The sequence below is a fragment of the Aquarana catesbeiana genome, linkage group LG01 (assembly GCF_042186555.1).
Source record: "Aquarana catesbeiana isolate 2022-GZ linkage group LG01, ASM4218655v1, whole genome shotgun sequence".
In the NCBI taxonomy this organism is placed as follows: domain Eukaryota; kingdom Metazoa; phylum Chordata; class Amphibia; order Anura; family Ranidae; genus Aquarana; species Aquarana catesbeiana.
In genome coordinates this window covers 288,737,916-288,755,114 of record NC_133324.1, presented here as the reverse complement: position 1 = coordinate 288,755,114, position 17,199 = coordinate 288,737,916, and the positions used below count along the sequence as shown (strand labels likewise).

General features: G+C 41.0%; 2 protein-coding genes across 3 annotated transcripts in view; one reads left to right on the top strand and one right to left on the bottom strand.

The window, feature by feature from the left end:
* Nucleotides 1-8,340, top strand: part of LIMK2 (LIM domain kinase 2) — a 75,953-nt gene extending 67,613 nt beyond the window's left edge. Inside the window, exons 15-16 of the mRNA XM_073629277.1 lie at nucleotides 1,358-1,515; nucleotides 4,253-8,340. Of these exons, the coding sequence (XP_073485378.1) occupies nucleotides 1,358-1,515; nucleotides 4,253-4,430 (336 nt within the window). The 3' untranslated portion in view covers nucleotides 4,431-8,340. The remainder of the gene's footprint in view (nucleotides 1-1,357; nucleotides 1,516-4,252) is intronic.
* Nucleotides 8,226-16,218, bottom strand: PIK3IP1 (phosphoinositide-3-kinase interacting protein 1). Of its 2 annotated transcripts, none has more exons than XM_073629278.1 (4): nucleotides 16,053-16,218; nucleotides 12,222-12,395; nucleotides 9,239-9,317; nucleotides 8,226-9,122 (listed from the first exon to the last, which is right to left on the bottom strand). In XM_073629278.1, the coding sequence occupies exons 1-4, from the start codon at nucleotides 16,108-16,110 to the stop codon at nucleotides 8,918-8,920; spliced, it is 516 nt and encodes a 171-aa protein (XP_073485379.1). In that variant the 5' UTR covers nucleotides 16,111-16,218; the 3' UTR covers nucleotides 8,226-8,917. The 2 variants fall into 2 exon arrangements, with proteins under 2 accessions (XP_073485379.1, XP_073485380.1); XM_073629279.1 differs by lacking the exon at nucleotides 16,053-16,218 and adding an exon at nucleotides 15,452-15,506.
* Nucleotides 16,219-17,199: the final 981 nt, after the last annotated feature.

Below are 17,199 nucleotides of genomic sequence, written 5' to 3'. Positions count from 1 at the left end.
GGTGGTCATAAGAATAATGCCCCCCTTACAGTGCTGGTCATGGGAAGAATGCACCCCTTCCACACAGCTAAAAAGATCATTGGTGTCATGCTGCTAGCTCTTTCAAGTGACCTTGGCTCCGGAGCTAGGCAGACACCATCAAATGAGAGGTCAAAGAGCCACAGCTCGTGGATCCCCTAGCAACCTCTGGAGGAGCCATAGCTAAAAATGGTTAGGTTTTTTCTCATCTCCAGTCCTCATCTACCCCCGACAGGTAATTTGTTTTTGGGTTGCTCTTGTGATTATGTCTCAGGTAAAAGATGAGAGAAAACCTGCAAACATGACCTGGTGGTATTTGAGGACTCGCATTAAGGACCACTGCTTTAATTTTGAGATTCTTTAAGCCCAAATGTGATTTGTAAGCTATAAGCATGAGCAAGCTTAGGGTGCATAAAAACATGGGGTTTTAGGTAAATTGTACTACTTCTTTTATTTTAAAGGAGAAGTTTGGGGTTATAAAAAAAAAAAAAAAAAAATACATACTCGCCTCTATGCTGAATCATTAGTGTAATGCTGCAGTTGCCTCATGTCATCTCTAAGACCGAGAACACTAAGCTATCACATGACCGCCGATTGTTCAGTTCTTGGTCTTCTCAGAGAGGAGAGCAGTGACTATTGGTCACCACTCTCCACTCTGCCCCTTCATGCACTGAATGCTGGAGTCAGATGTCAGTCAGTCAGGCAGCTGGGTGGATCCCAACAATATGGTGGCGATCTTTTCAGAGCCTGAAGTCAGTCTTTTTGGGGCCCCCTGTCGGCTGTTTCTGGGTTACAGGTATGCTCTCTGTGATCCAGAAGAGAAGTATGACCAAAAAAGCTTTGGTCGTGCATTTCTTTTTTAAGTGAGCTCGAGTGCAGCCCAAAATTCAATTTCACCGCAGCAGGCTGAATCTCCCTGGGGTTCGACATGTCACCTGATTTGATGTCACAGCTACAGACTACGGGTCTCCAGACAGCAGCACTCACTGTCCTTGTTTGACTTAGAGAAGACAAAGTGTCTGGCTAGCCTTAAAAACATGGATCTGTGATTAACCCAGCTGTGTTCCAGGAAGGAAATCCACAATGCATGCACTCAGGTCAGATCTGAACAGGAATCTGGTCCAAATTCACTCAGATGCTTTTTTTGTTTTTCATTTATAAGAGGCACACACCTAGACTTGGGCAGGTTATTTATTTTTTAAAGACACATTTCTACTTATCACTGTGGGGTGTTAGTGTCTGGAAAGCTGAAACAAATTTACATTCAGTTTGTACTAACTTCTGTCCCTGCACATGGCATAAATTCTTTAAATTAAATTAATTATTATGGGTTTTACAGATTATTGGACAGGTGTATGCGGATCCGGATTGCCTGCCACGTACCATTGATTATGGCCTCAATGTTCGTCTTTTCTGGGAAAAGTTTGTTACAAAGGACTGTCCTGCAGGATTTTTCCCCCTTGCGACATCCTGCTGCCAGCTGGAGCCTGACCAAAGGTGAGTTGACGTTAAAGTGATTGTAAAGGATAATTTTTAATTTTTTTTTTTTAAATAACAAACATGTCATACTTCCCTCCACTGTGCAGCTCGTTTTGCACAGAGTGGCCCCGAAAATCCTCTTCTGGGGTCCCCCGGCAGCTCTCGCGGCTGCTCCCTGCATCAGATAACCCCCTAGGAGAAGCGCTCTCCCGAGGGGGTTACCTTGCGGGCGCGCTCCCGAGTCCAGCATTTGCGTCCATAGACACGCATGCCGGACTCGCCCCGCCCCCTTGCGCCTGCGTGATTGGATTTGATTGACAGCAGTGGGAGCCAATAGCTGCGCTATCAATCTATCCAATCAAGAGCCGGGACCCCGTGCAGAGAGGGACAGCGTGTCCCCACCGAGGAGATGAAGGGGCTCAGGTAAGTAAAACGGGGGGGCTGGTGACTGCCAGATGTTTTTTCACCTTAATGCATAGGATGCATTAAGGTGAAAAAAACACAAGAGTTTACAACCACTTTAATCAGCTGTTCAGTCGTTTAAGGCCATTGTTACATGGGTGACTTTGCTCTAGGTTAGGAAAAAAACGTTTCACCCTATAAAAAAAAAAACCTGGCTAGATTATAATGTTGAAAAGGGGAAATTTTAAAGGTGCTACTCCTACCTGAATTAGATTCTAGCTCTATTTCTTCACTAGTGAAAACCCAGCGAAAACGTATTTTCAATCTTTTCATTTAGTGGGGAAGAATTAGAATCTATTTCTTGTTTTTGTCTGGCATTGTTGAGGCGCTTAGATTCTCTTTCCGTTTATCACTTTATCTAAAAACCTAAATGAGATTTGTGGTTGGAGAATGAGCTTTCAGATCTGTATTGAGCCAGTGCTCTTCCTCGTATACCTATAACAAATTAGGGTCTTTCACACTGCACAAATAGCATTTCAAAACTCTTTTGTCATTAATGTTAAAAGCCATTTACTTTTTTAGTTACTCCCTTCCCCCTCTCCCCCTCATTTAGGAAGAGATGTCTGTCTGTCTGTCTCTCTCTCTCTTTCTCTCACACTCTCTCTCTATAATATATATATATATATATATATATATATATATATATATATATATATATATATATATATATATATATATATATATATATACACAGTGTAAATTTGTTGTCCCCTCAAAATAACTCAACACACAGCCTTAATGTCTAAACCCCTGGCAACAAAAATGAGTACACCCCTAAGTGAAAATGTCCAAATTGGCCCCAGTTAGCCATTTTCCCTCTCCAGTGTCATGTGACTCAGTGTTACAAGGTCGCAGGTGTGTTAAACTTGGTGTTATCGCTCTCACACTCTCATACTGGTCACTGAAGTTCAACATGGCACCTCATGGCAAAAAAAAGAATTGTTGCTCTACATAAAGATGGCCTAGACTATAAGAAGATTACCAAGACCCTGAAGCTGAGCTGCAGCACAGTGGCCAAGACCATACAGTGGTTTAACGGGACATGTTCCACTCAGAACAGGCCTCGCCATGGTTGACCAAAGAGGTTGAGTGCACGTGCATACATACATACACAGTATCTCACAAAAGTGAGTACACCCCTCACATTTTTGTAAATATTTTATTATATCTTTTCATGTGACAACACTGAAGAAATGACACTTTATTACAATGTAAAATAGTGAGTGTACAGCTTGTATGACAGTGTAAATTTATTGTTTCCTCAAAATAACTCAACACACAGCCATTAATGTCTAAACTGCTGGCAACAAAAGGGAGTACACCCCTAACTGAAAATGACCAAATTGGGCCCAATTAGCCATTTTCCCTCCCCGGTGTCATGTGACTCGTGAGTGTTTCAAGGTCTCTGGTGTGAATGGGGAGCAGGTGTGTTAAATTTGGTGTCATCCCTCTCACTTTTGTGAGCTACTGTGTGTGTGTGTGTGTGTGTGTGTGTGTGTGTGTGTGTGTGTATATGTACGTGTATATGTATGTATATATGTGTGTATGTATATGTGATATATATATATATATATTATGGGATTTTTATTTTTTGTCCGTGACAGTGGGAGCGTCCTGAAACCTGCAAAGAAGTGGCACCATATAATGATGTTGGGCCATTCTTTTCAGTGTTCTCTTGTGAACCCAATGTGACATTTAAACTGGAAGAAGACAGGTGCTGAACTTTTGAAGGGATGGGTTTGCTGGGGCGACGAAGGTCTCTGAAAGCAAAGGGCTCTAAACGCCGTTACCACTGGGTACAGCGTTCAGCCTCGTCCAACTACACATACCTGCAGCAGGGCTTGATGCTGCACCTGTACCTCCTGGGTGCACAAAATAGCTGGGAGGAATGGACTGTAGTTGGACTGCTCCATGTGTGAGGGACCTTAACTGTATTAATTGATGCAAATGAAACTTGCAGTGCCGCTCTAAGCTGAGATAGAGCTCTCCCTGCTGGTTGCAGTGAAAGGGGGGGGGGGGGGGGGGGGGGCGTCTGTGTAGCATTCAGAGGTGTAAGAGCATTATCAAAGAGAAGAAAAGGCGCCGCTCACCAACCCAGTTCTAACAGTATGTAGATCAATGTGGCCTCAGCCAGCGCCACTCCAGCCACGCCCCCCCCCCATGACATGTTTCGCCCTACTCGCCGGGGCTTGGTCACTGGGTTGGTGAGTTGCGCTTTTTCTTCTCTTTAAAAATGTATTAGTTGATGGTTATGTATTGTTAACCCTAAAATGTTTCTTTTTTTATACCCTAGGCCAGACTTCCCTTCTTTACATGATACCCTTTCAGCCCTGTCTCTGTTTCTGGGAGACCTGGCTATTCCACTACCTTCTGAACTAGAAATGATGGAGACTAAACTGAGGTTGCAGTATGAGCTGAAACATGAATATTCTGCACAAGATGATGCAGATCACATTCCTGAGCAGAGATAAGGAGAGCTGAAGCACCCTCTAGTTCATCTCTGCAAAAGCATTCCATTGATCATAAAGGAAACCGTTATATATGTTGACTGGAGGTAGAAGATTCTGCTCTAATCTACACCATTTTAATATAGGTCATGAGTTTGTGTAGAAAGCTATGAACTTGTCTTTTAAGGAAAAAATGACTTTGTAACCTAAAAGTGTACACATTTCTCCAGTCTTGGTAGACCCAATTAGATAAAAGATACCTCAGGGGTTTCTGTGCCACAAATATGTATATTTTAGAACCACAGCAGGTCATAGAAGTGTTTTAAAAGGTTTTGTATTGTCCGTACTGCTCATAGCTTTCCATGCTATGATCCTCCTTTTCAGCTACATACTAGATCAAAACTTGAATAAGTCTACCACACAGAAGATTTCCTAGAGGCAGACACCTGTCACATATTTATTCCGGTAATATTTCATTCCATTTCTTTTGACATAATGTGATTTAGTAACCACTTTTATCTTGGCACTTGTACTCCATTGTGGAGAGACTGCTGTATTTTTTCACATGAAAACTGGAATTTCACATTTCTGATAGTTGATTTTGTAAGCATTTGGACTGCACTTTTCTCCTTAGTGTATATACTGTGTGAATGGTGTATTTTTATGACACCATGGGAATTTTGCCTGAATCGTGACTTTTTGCTACCATCTATTTAGATGTTTTCGGCAGCTGGACATTAAGTGCATTTATCTAGGCTGTCAGATTTATGCAATGAGATATTTGTAGTGAGGATATCTGCTACTCTTTTGTTGTAAGATATAGTACAGGTTTATATGGTATTTACAAATTGTACATTTTTTTTTTTTTGTATGACAAGTGGTAATCTTTGTTTCAAACTGGGCTTTAACAGCGGGAGATATGGATTGTCTGTCTGGATCATTGACCAAAAACATGTAGTCTTTGAAGTGACTATACCCTGTCATGTCTTGAGAAGGCTTTCATAAAAAATGTTTACAAATTTAGTGTCCTTAGAGTTGTTTAATACTATGAGTATTAAAGTCTATAACCCAAAAAACAAAAATGTAATATATAGCAGCATGCCTGTGCATTGATGTGGTGTTTGCATTCATCTTTGAGGCTAAAAACCTTTTTATCAGCAAGTATAGACCTAACCCATTGATCCTGCCACAATGCAGTGTGCTGGTCACTTCCTGTGATCTTAGCAGAAAGCATAAAGGACCCCTTTTTTTTTTTTTTTTTTTTTTTTCCTTTTTGTAAACTACTTTTTCCATCAATCCACCATGTTAATGGAGATAAGCAAAGACTGAAACGTTTGAAGTTTGTGTCACAACCGTTGCCTGCCCTCATAGATACAGTGGAGAAATGAGTGTAGCAAATAAAAGACAGGAAGTGTGTAATTAACATGGTTACCAGGTAAGAATTCATTTAAAGAGCCTGAAAAAAATGGCCTCCTCCAAAGACTGATAAATGGCAATATATTACGTTTTTGGGTTTAGATACACTTTAATATGTGCTTTTGTTTAAAGGGAAGTTTCTATTTTTAACACAAACCCCCATTGGAGCCTCCATGCACAGAAGAATCCGTTTCCATCTGACCTTACTCAATTGAACCCTTGTCCTGCAGTTCACTTTATATGGTCAAAGACAAGCTCATCATTTTCTAAAACATGTCATTCTTTTACATTGCAGATGTCAGATTCACCAGCAGGTGGCACTCCTAGGTGAACTATGAAATGATAGCATCTGTGAACATGTAGGAGATTCCTGAAAGGCACATCTGTTTAGGAGGATGTATGGAGCTTCCATTAAATTGGAACTTCAGAAAAGGTTGTGGATGGATTGGGAAAGGGTCAGAACTGGCATTGCACCAATACTGGTATCAGTGCCAATACTAAGCATTTGTACGAGTACTTGTACTCTTGTAAATGCACCGATACTGAAACCGATATCTTCCAGTCTGCAGTCTGTAACTGCCACCTTTAGCCCTGATTTACCCAGTGTGGCTTTTAACCACTTCCAGACCGCCGCACGCCGATGTACATCCAAACTTTGAAGGGGGATATCGTTGTTATGGCAGCACCTAGCTGCCATAACCCCGGTATCCCCGTTTTTGTGTGCCGGCCGGCTTTCTGATAAAAGTGGTCCCTGCGTCGGATTCGCCGCGAGATCACTTTTATCGGTGGCGGGAGAGGCCCACCCCCCCGCCACGATACGGTGCCCTCCGCCGATTACCGGAGCCGTCTGTAGCGGCGGAGGCGATCGCGTCCTTCTCTGTGCTGTGCCTGGAGACGAGTGAGGCTAAGATGGCACCCACTTGTCTCCAAGACACTGGTGGGCGGAAGCGATGTCAAAACCGTCACTTCCGCCCACTCCTCTTAAAGGCATATTTTTTTTTCAATGTCATTTTTTTAAATGACTTTTTTTTTTTTATTGCATTTTAGTGTAAATATGAGATCTGAGGTCTTTTTGACCCCAGATCTCATATTTAAGAGGTCCTGTCATGCTTTTTTCTATTACAAGGGATGTTTACATTCCTTGTAATAGGAATAAAAGTGACACAATTTTTTTTTTTTTGTAAAAATAAATAAAATAATGTAAAATAAATAATAAAAATTAAAAAAAAAAAAATTTTAAAAACCCCCGTCACGACGAGCTCGCGCGCAGAAGCGAACGCATATGCGAGTATCGCCCGCATATGAAAACGGTGGTCAAACCACACATGTGAGGTATCGCCGCGACCGGCAGAGTGAGAGCAATAATTCTAGCCCTAGACCTCCTCTGTAACGCAAAACATGCAACCTGTAGTATTTTTTTAAATGTCGCCTATGGAGATTTTTGAGGGTAAAAGTTTGACGCCATTCCACGTGAATTTTTTCCAAAAAAAGTGCGCTTATAAGACCGCTGCGCAAATACGGTGCAAAAAAAAGTATTGCAACGACCGCCATTTTATTCTCTAGGGTTTTAGAAAAAAAACATATATAATATTTGGAGGTTCTTAGTAATTTTCTAGCAAAAAAACCTGTTTTAAACATGTAAACACCTAAAATCCAAAACAAGGCAGGTCCTTAAGTGGTTAAATCGTGCTACTTCAAAGCCGCAGGTGAATGCCATTTGGACCTCCGATTTCACTGCGGCTTGCGACTTCATTTAACAAAAGTCAGTGCCAGGTATGGCCATATGGTGTGACCAAATCCCCATATTTTTGCTTATTTGCTGAATATGTTCAGGTTCTTTAAATAGCCTAGCAGGATTTAAATGTCATTTTTGTATGTGTGCGCTGTAATCTTTTGTCTCATTTAACAGAAGTCTATGCAAGTCGCAATGAAATCTCTGAAAAAGGTTCCTGCACTACTTTTTTAAGTCACTGCGACTTGAACTGTTCCATTGCTGGCAATGGGGTGCAACTTATCATACGATTTTGAACCATCAAATCGCATGACAAAACGCACTGGTGTGAATCAGGCACTAAAAAATGGTATCAGAAAGTACTTAGAGGTATCAGTACTCATACTTGGTCTTAATAAAACTGGTATCGGTGTACCTCTAGTTAGAGCCTATGTCAGATTTTTTTCTTTACTGCTGTCTGACTTTGGGGTGACTGTCCTCCTGTTTGGTCACTGAAATTAATGAGGATTAAAAGTTTTTGGCCCTCAGTGCTAGTAGCTTTTTGTGTTAAGTACAATCCGAACAATGAAATGTATCTGGTTGCCACAGGTCGCTGCGATGTGCTCACTTTGAACTTTTTTTTTTTTTACATTGCTGATCAATCGTCACTCACTCCACTGGATTCACATAAGACTGGTTTAATCATCAGGCACTGCCCGATATTTTTTTATTTATAGAAATGCAACATTCATGTACAAAAAAAAAAAAAAAAAAGCCAATAAACAAACAATTTTCTTACAATTTGTACATCCGTCTCTGTCCATTTAAAAAAACCTTAGCAGCACACTTAAGAGGAAGAACCCTGGTCTCAGAAAAGATTGTGATATACGTTATTGGAAGAATGGAAGAAACTTGTACTACAAGTTACAACATGAGCTTCACTGTACACACCCACGAGAAAGGATGTAGTAGAGCACTATATCCACCTCTATTATAGCCTGCAGGTGATTACCAAGAAAGCTTTATCTTTACTTCTTGGAACCTACATGACTTAATCTTCAGCAATACAGAAGCTGCCACTGGCAGCCAACTTCCATCACTTGGATCATACGAAACCCCACATCAGGATAAAGGAAAAAAAGGGGCAATTACAGTAATCATTTCTTTGCCCTTTACCTTGGAAGCAAAAAACACTGGCTGTTTGATCAGTTTGCACCAGATATGTAGAAATCCATGCCCCTTTCTGTCCAACATAATGTGGGTAATGAAGACAACTCTCCTTCGATAGTCCACTGGGCCTGTGCCCAGCATGATAAAATGTCATGTCCACAACAAAGGAGTACTGTTTAATCACATTGATGTTCACTTAGGGTTGTGCCTCCCTTCATGCTCCTGGGGTACCAGCACTGCCTATTAGGGGTACAACACCCTCCTGTACTGTGTTGGGGGTGTGATGGGAGGATAACTCTATTGTGTTCTCGTCTATAATGTCACATGTTGGATTTAAGAAAGCAGAGAGGGGTAAATTGATCCGCTGCTGCCGCCTTTCTTCTGCTTGCTGCTCATGCTGCTTCTTCAGATCTCTACCCCTATGGGAAAAAATATAATATATATAACGTTATGTAAGTAACACAGAATTCATGAGTTATCATAAACCTTAGAAAATGTAGATCTTTCTAACACCCATTTCAAGCACACTACTGACCTCTTGTATATGTATCCAACCACAATGCCACTGCCAATGGCTATAATTATCACCACCATCAAGATGCCAAGGACATAACCTGTAAAATGAAAGTATAAAAATTATAGTAGGAAAAGCATTGGGAGAATCCAGAGCATGAAATGGCTTAGTTTTGTCTTACATATGTTCTATATCTAGCTAGGTATCTAGCATGTTCCCCTCCTTTCCAAATATAAAAACTACTAACACAGGCTTTTAGGTCCAAACATATCCTAGAACCCAAGGAGCTCAGTCCTCTAATATATGGCAGGTGTGTACATATTTAACCACTTGACTTCCAGAAGGTTTTACCCCCTCCATGACTAGGACATTTTTTGCTATTCAGCACTGTGCTACTTTAGCTGGCAACACTGTACTCAAATAAAATTTAGATCTTTTTTTTCACACAAATAGAGCTTTATTTTGGTGGTATTTGATCACCACTGGGTTTTTGGGGATACTATACTATTGGGGACACTAGTATAGTTCTTATTGTGATCAACATACTGATGCGTACAGACACTATACTAGTAATGGTGATGATCAGCGACTTATATTGTGACTATGATTGCCCACCAGTGTGGCGGGCGATCTGGCGTTAATTGATGCTGGCCTAGGAGGGACACTAGCTGACACTGACGTCGCTAGTAATCAGTGATAATACTGTACACTGACACTGTACTAATGGCTGGGTGACTGCGGTGATCAGGAGGGCAATCAAGGGCTTAACTGTGTGCCTAACAAGTGTATGTGTGCTGCTTTTACTCACCGATCTGGCTGGGTTTCTCTTCTTGCTTTCATTTCTGAACAGCAGAGAGAAATCCAGCCAGATCCTGTGTTTACAAACACACAGATCTGTGCTGTGATTGGCCACGGCCGATCAGCAGGTATACAGGCCAAAATGACTGGCCATAACCTGCTGACAATCTTGTGCTGTGTCCAATCACAACACAGGTCACTAGGGGGTGCGTGCATTCAGGCCTCTAATCAAAGAAGTACAGGTACGTCTTAGTGCCTGGCTGTGCCACCCGCTAGCAGTTAGTTGGTTAAGTTGTCCATAGATCATTGCTGATGACCTCAGCCTAGTTAGAGAAAAATAAGGGGTACAATGTTTTTCAATAAAGGAGCTGCAACAGAATTATGATCCTTTTTTCATTAACGGTTTAGGCTGGGTTCACATATGTGATTTGGATGTGTTTTTAATGGCATCCAATTTGCATAACGTGAACGTGACCGGCTTTCAATGGAGCCAGTTCGCAAATGTGCAGGGTGGCTGCAGTACGGTTTTGAAAAGGGTCCTGTGCGTTTTTAAGTCCGGTGCACCGGACTTCGGACTGAAAACCGCAGCCGCATATGTGTGAACCCACATATACTAATGGCCCGTACACACAATACGAAAATCAGATGGAAAAATGCGCACAACGAGCTGTCTGACAATTTTTGGTTCCCTAATATGGTGCTTTTCGACGGCCGATTTTTGCTTTTTCGGCAGGTTAAAAGCTAGATGTGCAGACTATAAAATTTTTGTTGGATGTGAACTCAACATCCGATTTTTGTTTAATTAGGACAGTTTTCTTACGAAAAAAATCGTAAGAGCAAGACTACGCATCCTCAGAAACGAAAGAATACATACTAAACTATTTTAACCTATTACGTCACTTCTGACGTATTCTTTCATACGAAAATTTTCGTATTATGAGTAACCTCTTCACTTTCGACATGAGACTAGCATGCCACAAAAAACGGACGTTCGGTAGTTCGAAAATCTAAGCGTGTGTACGACGCCTAAGTGCTCCACATCCTTGCATTTCCTGACTCCTGTCACTCTCTAAGCGTTCTGTAAACTGACAATAGATGGGTAAACTTTTGAAAGAAAATTCTTGGACAAAGAAAGTTTGTTTTTCTAATCATTACTGGGTCAAACCGATATTTGTTTTCGACTACAGTAAACAAGAAAACTCAAAGGAGCAGGATGGAACATTTTTCTCAACTAACAAATTTCTGACAGTGTATGTTTTTTTGTTTGGGAAAGTCCATTTACTCCAAAATCAACGAAAATGAAAAGCAAATGTTCTGAGAATGTTCACACAAAATTTCCTAAGAATTTTTGTTCTAAATTCTACTTTGTTGCGACTTTAGAAGCGACTTTTGGGAATGCCTTGGTAATCTTCCTGTAATTTAATGGATTTAAATCACATCAAATAGACGAGGATCCGACTTGGAGGCGATTTCCATTAAAGTCTATGTTCACAAGTCGGATAAAAGTCGCCTTAAAGTAGTACAGGAACCTTTTCTAAAGTCGGAACGACTTCAGTAGTGCTAATTAAAGGGGTTGTAAAGGTTTGTTTTTTAAATAACAAACACGTTATACTTACCTCTTCTGTGCAAGGGTTTTGCACAGAGTGACCCTGATCCTCCTTTTCTGGGATCCCCCCAGCGGTGCTCCTGGCTCCTCCCCGCATTGAGTGCCCTCTCGTAGACCCGCATTCCAAGGGGACACTCATGCGGGCGCGCTCCTAAGTCCTGCTGCTGCGTCCATTAACACAGAACTCGGTCCCACCCCTGGCTCCCGTGTCACTGGATTTGATTGACAGCAGCGGGAGCCAATGGCGGCTGCTGCGATCAATCTATCCAATGAGGACCCGAGACAGTGGCTGGAGCTGCTGGGCTTGTTCTTGACGCTGGAATGATCGGGGTCAAGTAAGTAAAATGGGGGATCTGGGGGGCTGCTGCACTACAGAAGGTTTTTCACCTTAATGCATAGTGAAAAACCTTGAGGGTTTACAACCCCTTTAAGACTTTAAGTTCACATTGACTAACATGGGGTTTTTCACATCACGCGATTGGGGTCTCACAAGTCAGATCCCAAGTTGCGGTAGTGTGAACCGAGCATAATACCTCAAATATCTAAATGAAGTAAGTAGGAGTAACCGTGGTTTGGAGTAATTTCAGAGGAAATGTATACCTAATATGCCAAGGTCTTTCTTCTCACGGGGCTTGGCCTGGACTCTCTCACTGATGCTGATCACAGGCTGTGCCAAATTGACCTTCTCTGGTTCATTGTAGAGAGTTGTTGAGTCCTCTGGCTTCTGCGTGGTCTGTGGTGCTGGAGTCTCCTCTGGAATATCATTTGTTGGAGCTGTAAATCATAAAAGCAATATAGTTGGTGCCATGCCAGACTTCATATGGAAATGCAAACATCAAAGATGTGGGAGTCATTAGCTGCCTACACCCTAACACAACAAAACAGATATATGTAGTCTGGAAGAAATGACTAATGTTAGGCTTAGCATACATTATACAATTTTCTTATTCAATTTCCTTTATATTTACCTTTAAACTACGTAGTGTAAGGGCCTGCCGGATTGCAAAAAAAATTGAAAGTGTTTAGGTGTGACCTCATATTTTATGGTTTTGGTAAATCTAAAGGAAAATTATATAATGTATTGCCAGCCTTAGGCTCCATTTTCACTATACTCCAGTGGTTAGGGATGTGCCTCTGGCCAGTGGAGTGTAAAGCAATAATTTTGCATGATTCCAGCCTTTATCTTGAAACGAGGATTCATTTTCTTTTAGGGATATGTGTGGAATGAGACCTGGGAATACCTCCTATTTACATACTTATACATATTTTTGTATCCGTAGTTCAGCTTTAAAGGTTATGGCTTCTAACTAAAGAAAAAAAAAAAGACTTCCAGAAGCACCTGACTGATCATGTATGTAACATAGTAAGGAGGATGACCTTATTCCACCCCCCGCAAGTGACATTTGGGGGTAACTCTACTGTCTTCATATTGCAGAGTCTGTAGAAATGTAAATGTGACTTGCTGTTTCAGCTGTGCTAAAGATAAGTCACAGCTGCCCTGAAAAACCCTTTGGTGCTGCAATAGGGAGAGGCAGTTCAGATAAAAACCAGTTCTCTAGTGTGCAGTGCCAATGCAGTTACAGCCAAGAACCTTGAGTCTTGCTCCATGACTGTTTACATGAGTTATGGCTGATGCCTGACAGCAACTTGTGTCTGTGGAACTGAAATACAAGTACCCGTGGACGGGAGTGTAGAAGTTTTAAAATCAAATTAAAGCAGTTTACCAAAAAAATCCTCTGCTGCCGGAGAAATTTGGGAAGGGGGCAAGCGAGTCCATAATGTTTTCAGGAACTAGAAGAGGGAAGCTTAGGAAAACATTCTCGACAATGTAAAATAGAGATTTACATAATTTAGTCAAATTTATTTTTTTAAATAGCAATCTCCTCTAATAAAGTGTGTTGGGACTAAGAACAAGGAAAATACCCAAAGATATAACAAATTTCATATGATCTGTTACCAAATCTATATGAACTTTGCTAGCTTTTATCTGAGAGACATCCTGGAAAATCTTTGTCCTGGATAAATTGCCGTGTCCTGTAAAGAGCTAGAACTGTCTGAAACTAATAAATGTTCAACATATCCACTGGTCGTGTTTTTTTTTTTTTGGCAAAAAAGGTCATTTTAAACATTAAACGTGTCATGATTACTCTGCTACAAAATTTTGTTTATTTTGGTGGCCAGCACTGGAAGTGTCATATAAAACCAAACTTGTACAGCCTGAAGAAAATAACAACCTTGCCAAAAACAATGGAAACAACCCACTCTAATGCCTGGTACACACAATAAGATTGTCGGATAAATGGTTATCCGTTTTTTTTTTTTTTTTTGCATGCTGGTCTCATATTGAAAATCAAGAGGTCACGAAAATTCTCATGACAGAATAAAAAATTGGAAGTGATATCATATATTGTATTGCATATGTGTTGTATTTTTGGACGAAAACTGTACTGATTAAACAAAAATCATACCATCTGGTATCATATGAGAAAATTTTTTGTGCTCTTCCCATCGGATAAATTGTTGTGATCGGCTCTCGGAAGCTGTGCACTAATGATAAGATTAACGTACTATCGCTTCGAAAGAGGTATTTTTCATACAATTTTTTTGATCGTGTGTATAAACCTCATGGGGGTCAAGAAGAGAATAATGGGTTCTACGATACACAAGAAACTCACAGCTGTTCTTAATGACACTCACTCTAAATTCCTAAAATATGGTATCCTTGGTTGGATAACAATCTCCATATGAATCTAGGCTGCTCTTTACTTCCCTCAGAATTAACTATGTAATTGAGCCATGGCATCGAATATTCTGGTCAAACCCTACGTTTTCTTTCACCCCAACCCTGCCACGCCATCGTCCAACATCCCAATGTTCCTAACAAATCTTCGATTGTTAATCTTTCTTTTCTCACTTCTCAATACTTTGAAGCAACTGAAGCCCCAAGCATCCAGGTCCACCTTTAAACACTTAGGGCTCATTTATACTTGCTTCAGCTTCAACACACGGCTTCGGACACGCTTTGTTAAAGCTCTCTGAATGCCAGTCAAAGCTCTTGTCACTAAATAACATGGTTAGCTTACAGTCCTGTTTACACCTTGCCGGTGCTTTGCTTTTGTTTTGCTTCGGCTTCGCTTCAAAAATTTTACCCCATGTAGCTTTAGTGGTGCTTCAAAGCCTCCATAGAAGTCTGTGGCAGAGCTCGCTCAAAGCCCCACCAAAGACTCATCGAAACTCCACCAAAGCCTCATCGAAGCACCAAACAAAAGCAAGGTGTAAACAGAAAGGACTGTAAGCTAACCATTTTATTTAGTGACAGGGGCTTTGACTGGCGTTCAGAGAGCTTTAACAAAGCCTGTCCAAAGCCTTGTTTTGAAGCAAGTGTAAATTAGCCCTTACACATCTGCCTGCACAACTTTAGCACCACCAAAGGAGGTCAGACACCCAACTATATTGCCTGGAAACCTTCTTAAGTGATATCCTACATTGAAGTATTAAGATGATATAACGACCCCTGTTGCCATCACTTTATTTGCACCTTGTTTACTGTAATTGCTCCTTTACCTTGTGCGCCTCAAACCTACATGGACACTTCTCTACAGTGAAACATGTTGCATTGCTGTAAACAACTATATAACTAAAAAAATAACATGAAAGAACATAACAGTCACACCTTGTGTAGAAAGCGTCTGAGACTGACACATACAAAGCTACCTGGGTCTATTCCATTCCTAAGCAGCATGTATTGTGTAAGCATAACTGACCTGCTTGGTAAGCTTGAACTTAAACAAATGAAGCAAACAGGTAAAATGTCTGTTGTTCAAGTCTACCTAGAGCAGGAAATTTGCGGTTAGGCGTGCTGCTTGCCATTTAAAGTCCCAATTGTACAGCAACAGGGACAAAAGCTTCAACTTATCCTCCAATAAGAAGTACAGAAAGAGCTCAACAACAGCACCATCCAATCCATTTACTAATCTAAAAATGGGTGGAGGACAAGTGTTCAGCCCTCCCACTGACTCTTACAGAAAAACAAGGTCATGTGACTAGGGTGACATGCTGGAAAGAAGGAGTTAAAGGGCGATCAACAGCGTGCTATACAAAAATAATACATAAAATAAGAAAATGCAATATGCAATCGTGCAGAATTGTGTTTCTACTGTGTGTGCGCACATAACATACCCAGCGCTCTCTGCTGTATTGCACAGCTGCATTGGTCATGGATCAGCACCTCTGCATGCATTGCTCATAGTTGGCTCTGAGGATCATTGCAATGCATTGGGGTGATCACCTCCCTTTTATGTGCATTAATAATCACCCTCCTCGATACACAGTATTGATCATCCCAAAACATTACCACTGATCATAAAAATAAAGTCAGATACTAACAACCAAGAATGCAGATATAACTAAATATGACTAACGAAAGGGTACCTGGTGTACTGCAGATGAGCTGGCAGCCCAGCATTAGGATCAATAGATGGAAGAGCATCTTGCCTGTGCTGTGTATCTGGCTCTTTCTTTAGTATCAGTACTGTTGTTCAGGGTTGTTTTTCACATCAGCTGTCGCTCCTCCTTCTTCCATCATACAGGGAGGACCTCAAAGCCGGAAACGTCTGCACTGCAGGGATTGTGCTAGGGGGAGGAGGGGACCTGACACATGTCTTCTATGTAGAATAAAATACACGCATACTGCCTTGTTCCTAACATGTATTATGGTGGCCGTACATGCTTCGATTCAATGATTTCTTTTCCGATTAGTCTCTTTCAGGAGGAATAATCGATTGACAACCAATTCCATTGATGTGCCAAACAAAGAATTGGATTTCAATCGATCGCATCACTGTTTCCACCATGTGATGTCATAATCTCATCCATCGAAATCCGAACGTAATCATGAACAAAAGGATCTCGGTGCTGCTGATCGATGACTTTAATTAAATCCGATCAAAATCGATCGGAAGGGAAGTTATGGCCGATTGATTGTTTGGTACAGTCTATTGATTTGATGAAATCACACATTGGGGGGTATTTACTAAAGACAAATCCACTTTGCACTACAAGTGCACTTGGAAGTGCAGTCGCTGTAGATCCGAGGGGGACATGCAAGGAAAATAAAAAACAGCATTTTAGCTTGCACATGATTGGATGATCAAATCAGCAGAGCTTCCACTCATTTCAGATCTTCCCCTCAGATCTACAGCGACTGCACTTCCAAGTGCAGTTGTAGTGCAAAGTGGATTTGCCTTTAGTAAATAACCCCCATTATCTGGATAATAAGATCAAAGTGTATGCTTCAATTTTATTATCTGATTGATGTGTGATTCAATCAAAACAATCAGAACTGAGCAGCACCGAGATCTTTTGTTCGTGAATATGATCTGATTGATCAGCCTATGTGATCACATGGTGGAAATAGAGAGGTGATTGATCATTTACGTTTGTAAATTACAAACGTATCAATTGAAGTCCACTTCTCCGTATGTGTGTGTTATATCGATCAAATGGGTTGTGGACTTTCCTTTGAGGAGAGATTGATATATCGATCATATATCAAACTGTGTATGGCCACCATTAGAGG

Coding starts and splice junctions, on each gene's coding strand:
- PIK3IP1 (XM_073629278.1), bottom strand. CDS start 16,110: ATGCTCTTCCATCTATTGATCCTAATGCTGGGCTGCCAGCTCATCTGC. Junction 12,396..16,052: donor GCTCATCTGCAGTACACCAG/GTACCCTTTCGT, acceptor TATGATTTACAG/CTCCAACAAATGATATTCCA. Junction 9,318..12,221: donor GAAAGACCTTGGCATATTAG/GTATACATTTCC, acceptor TTCATTTTACAG/GTTATGTCCTTGGCATCTTG.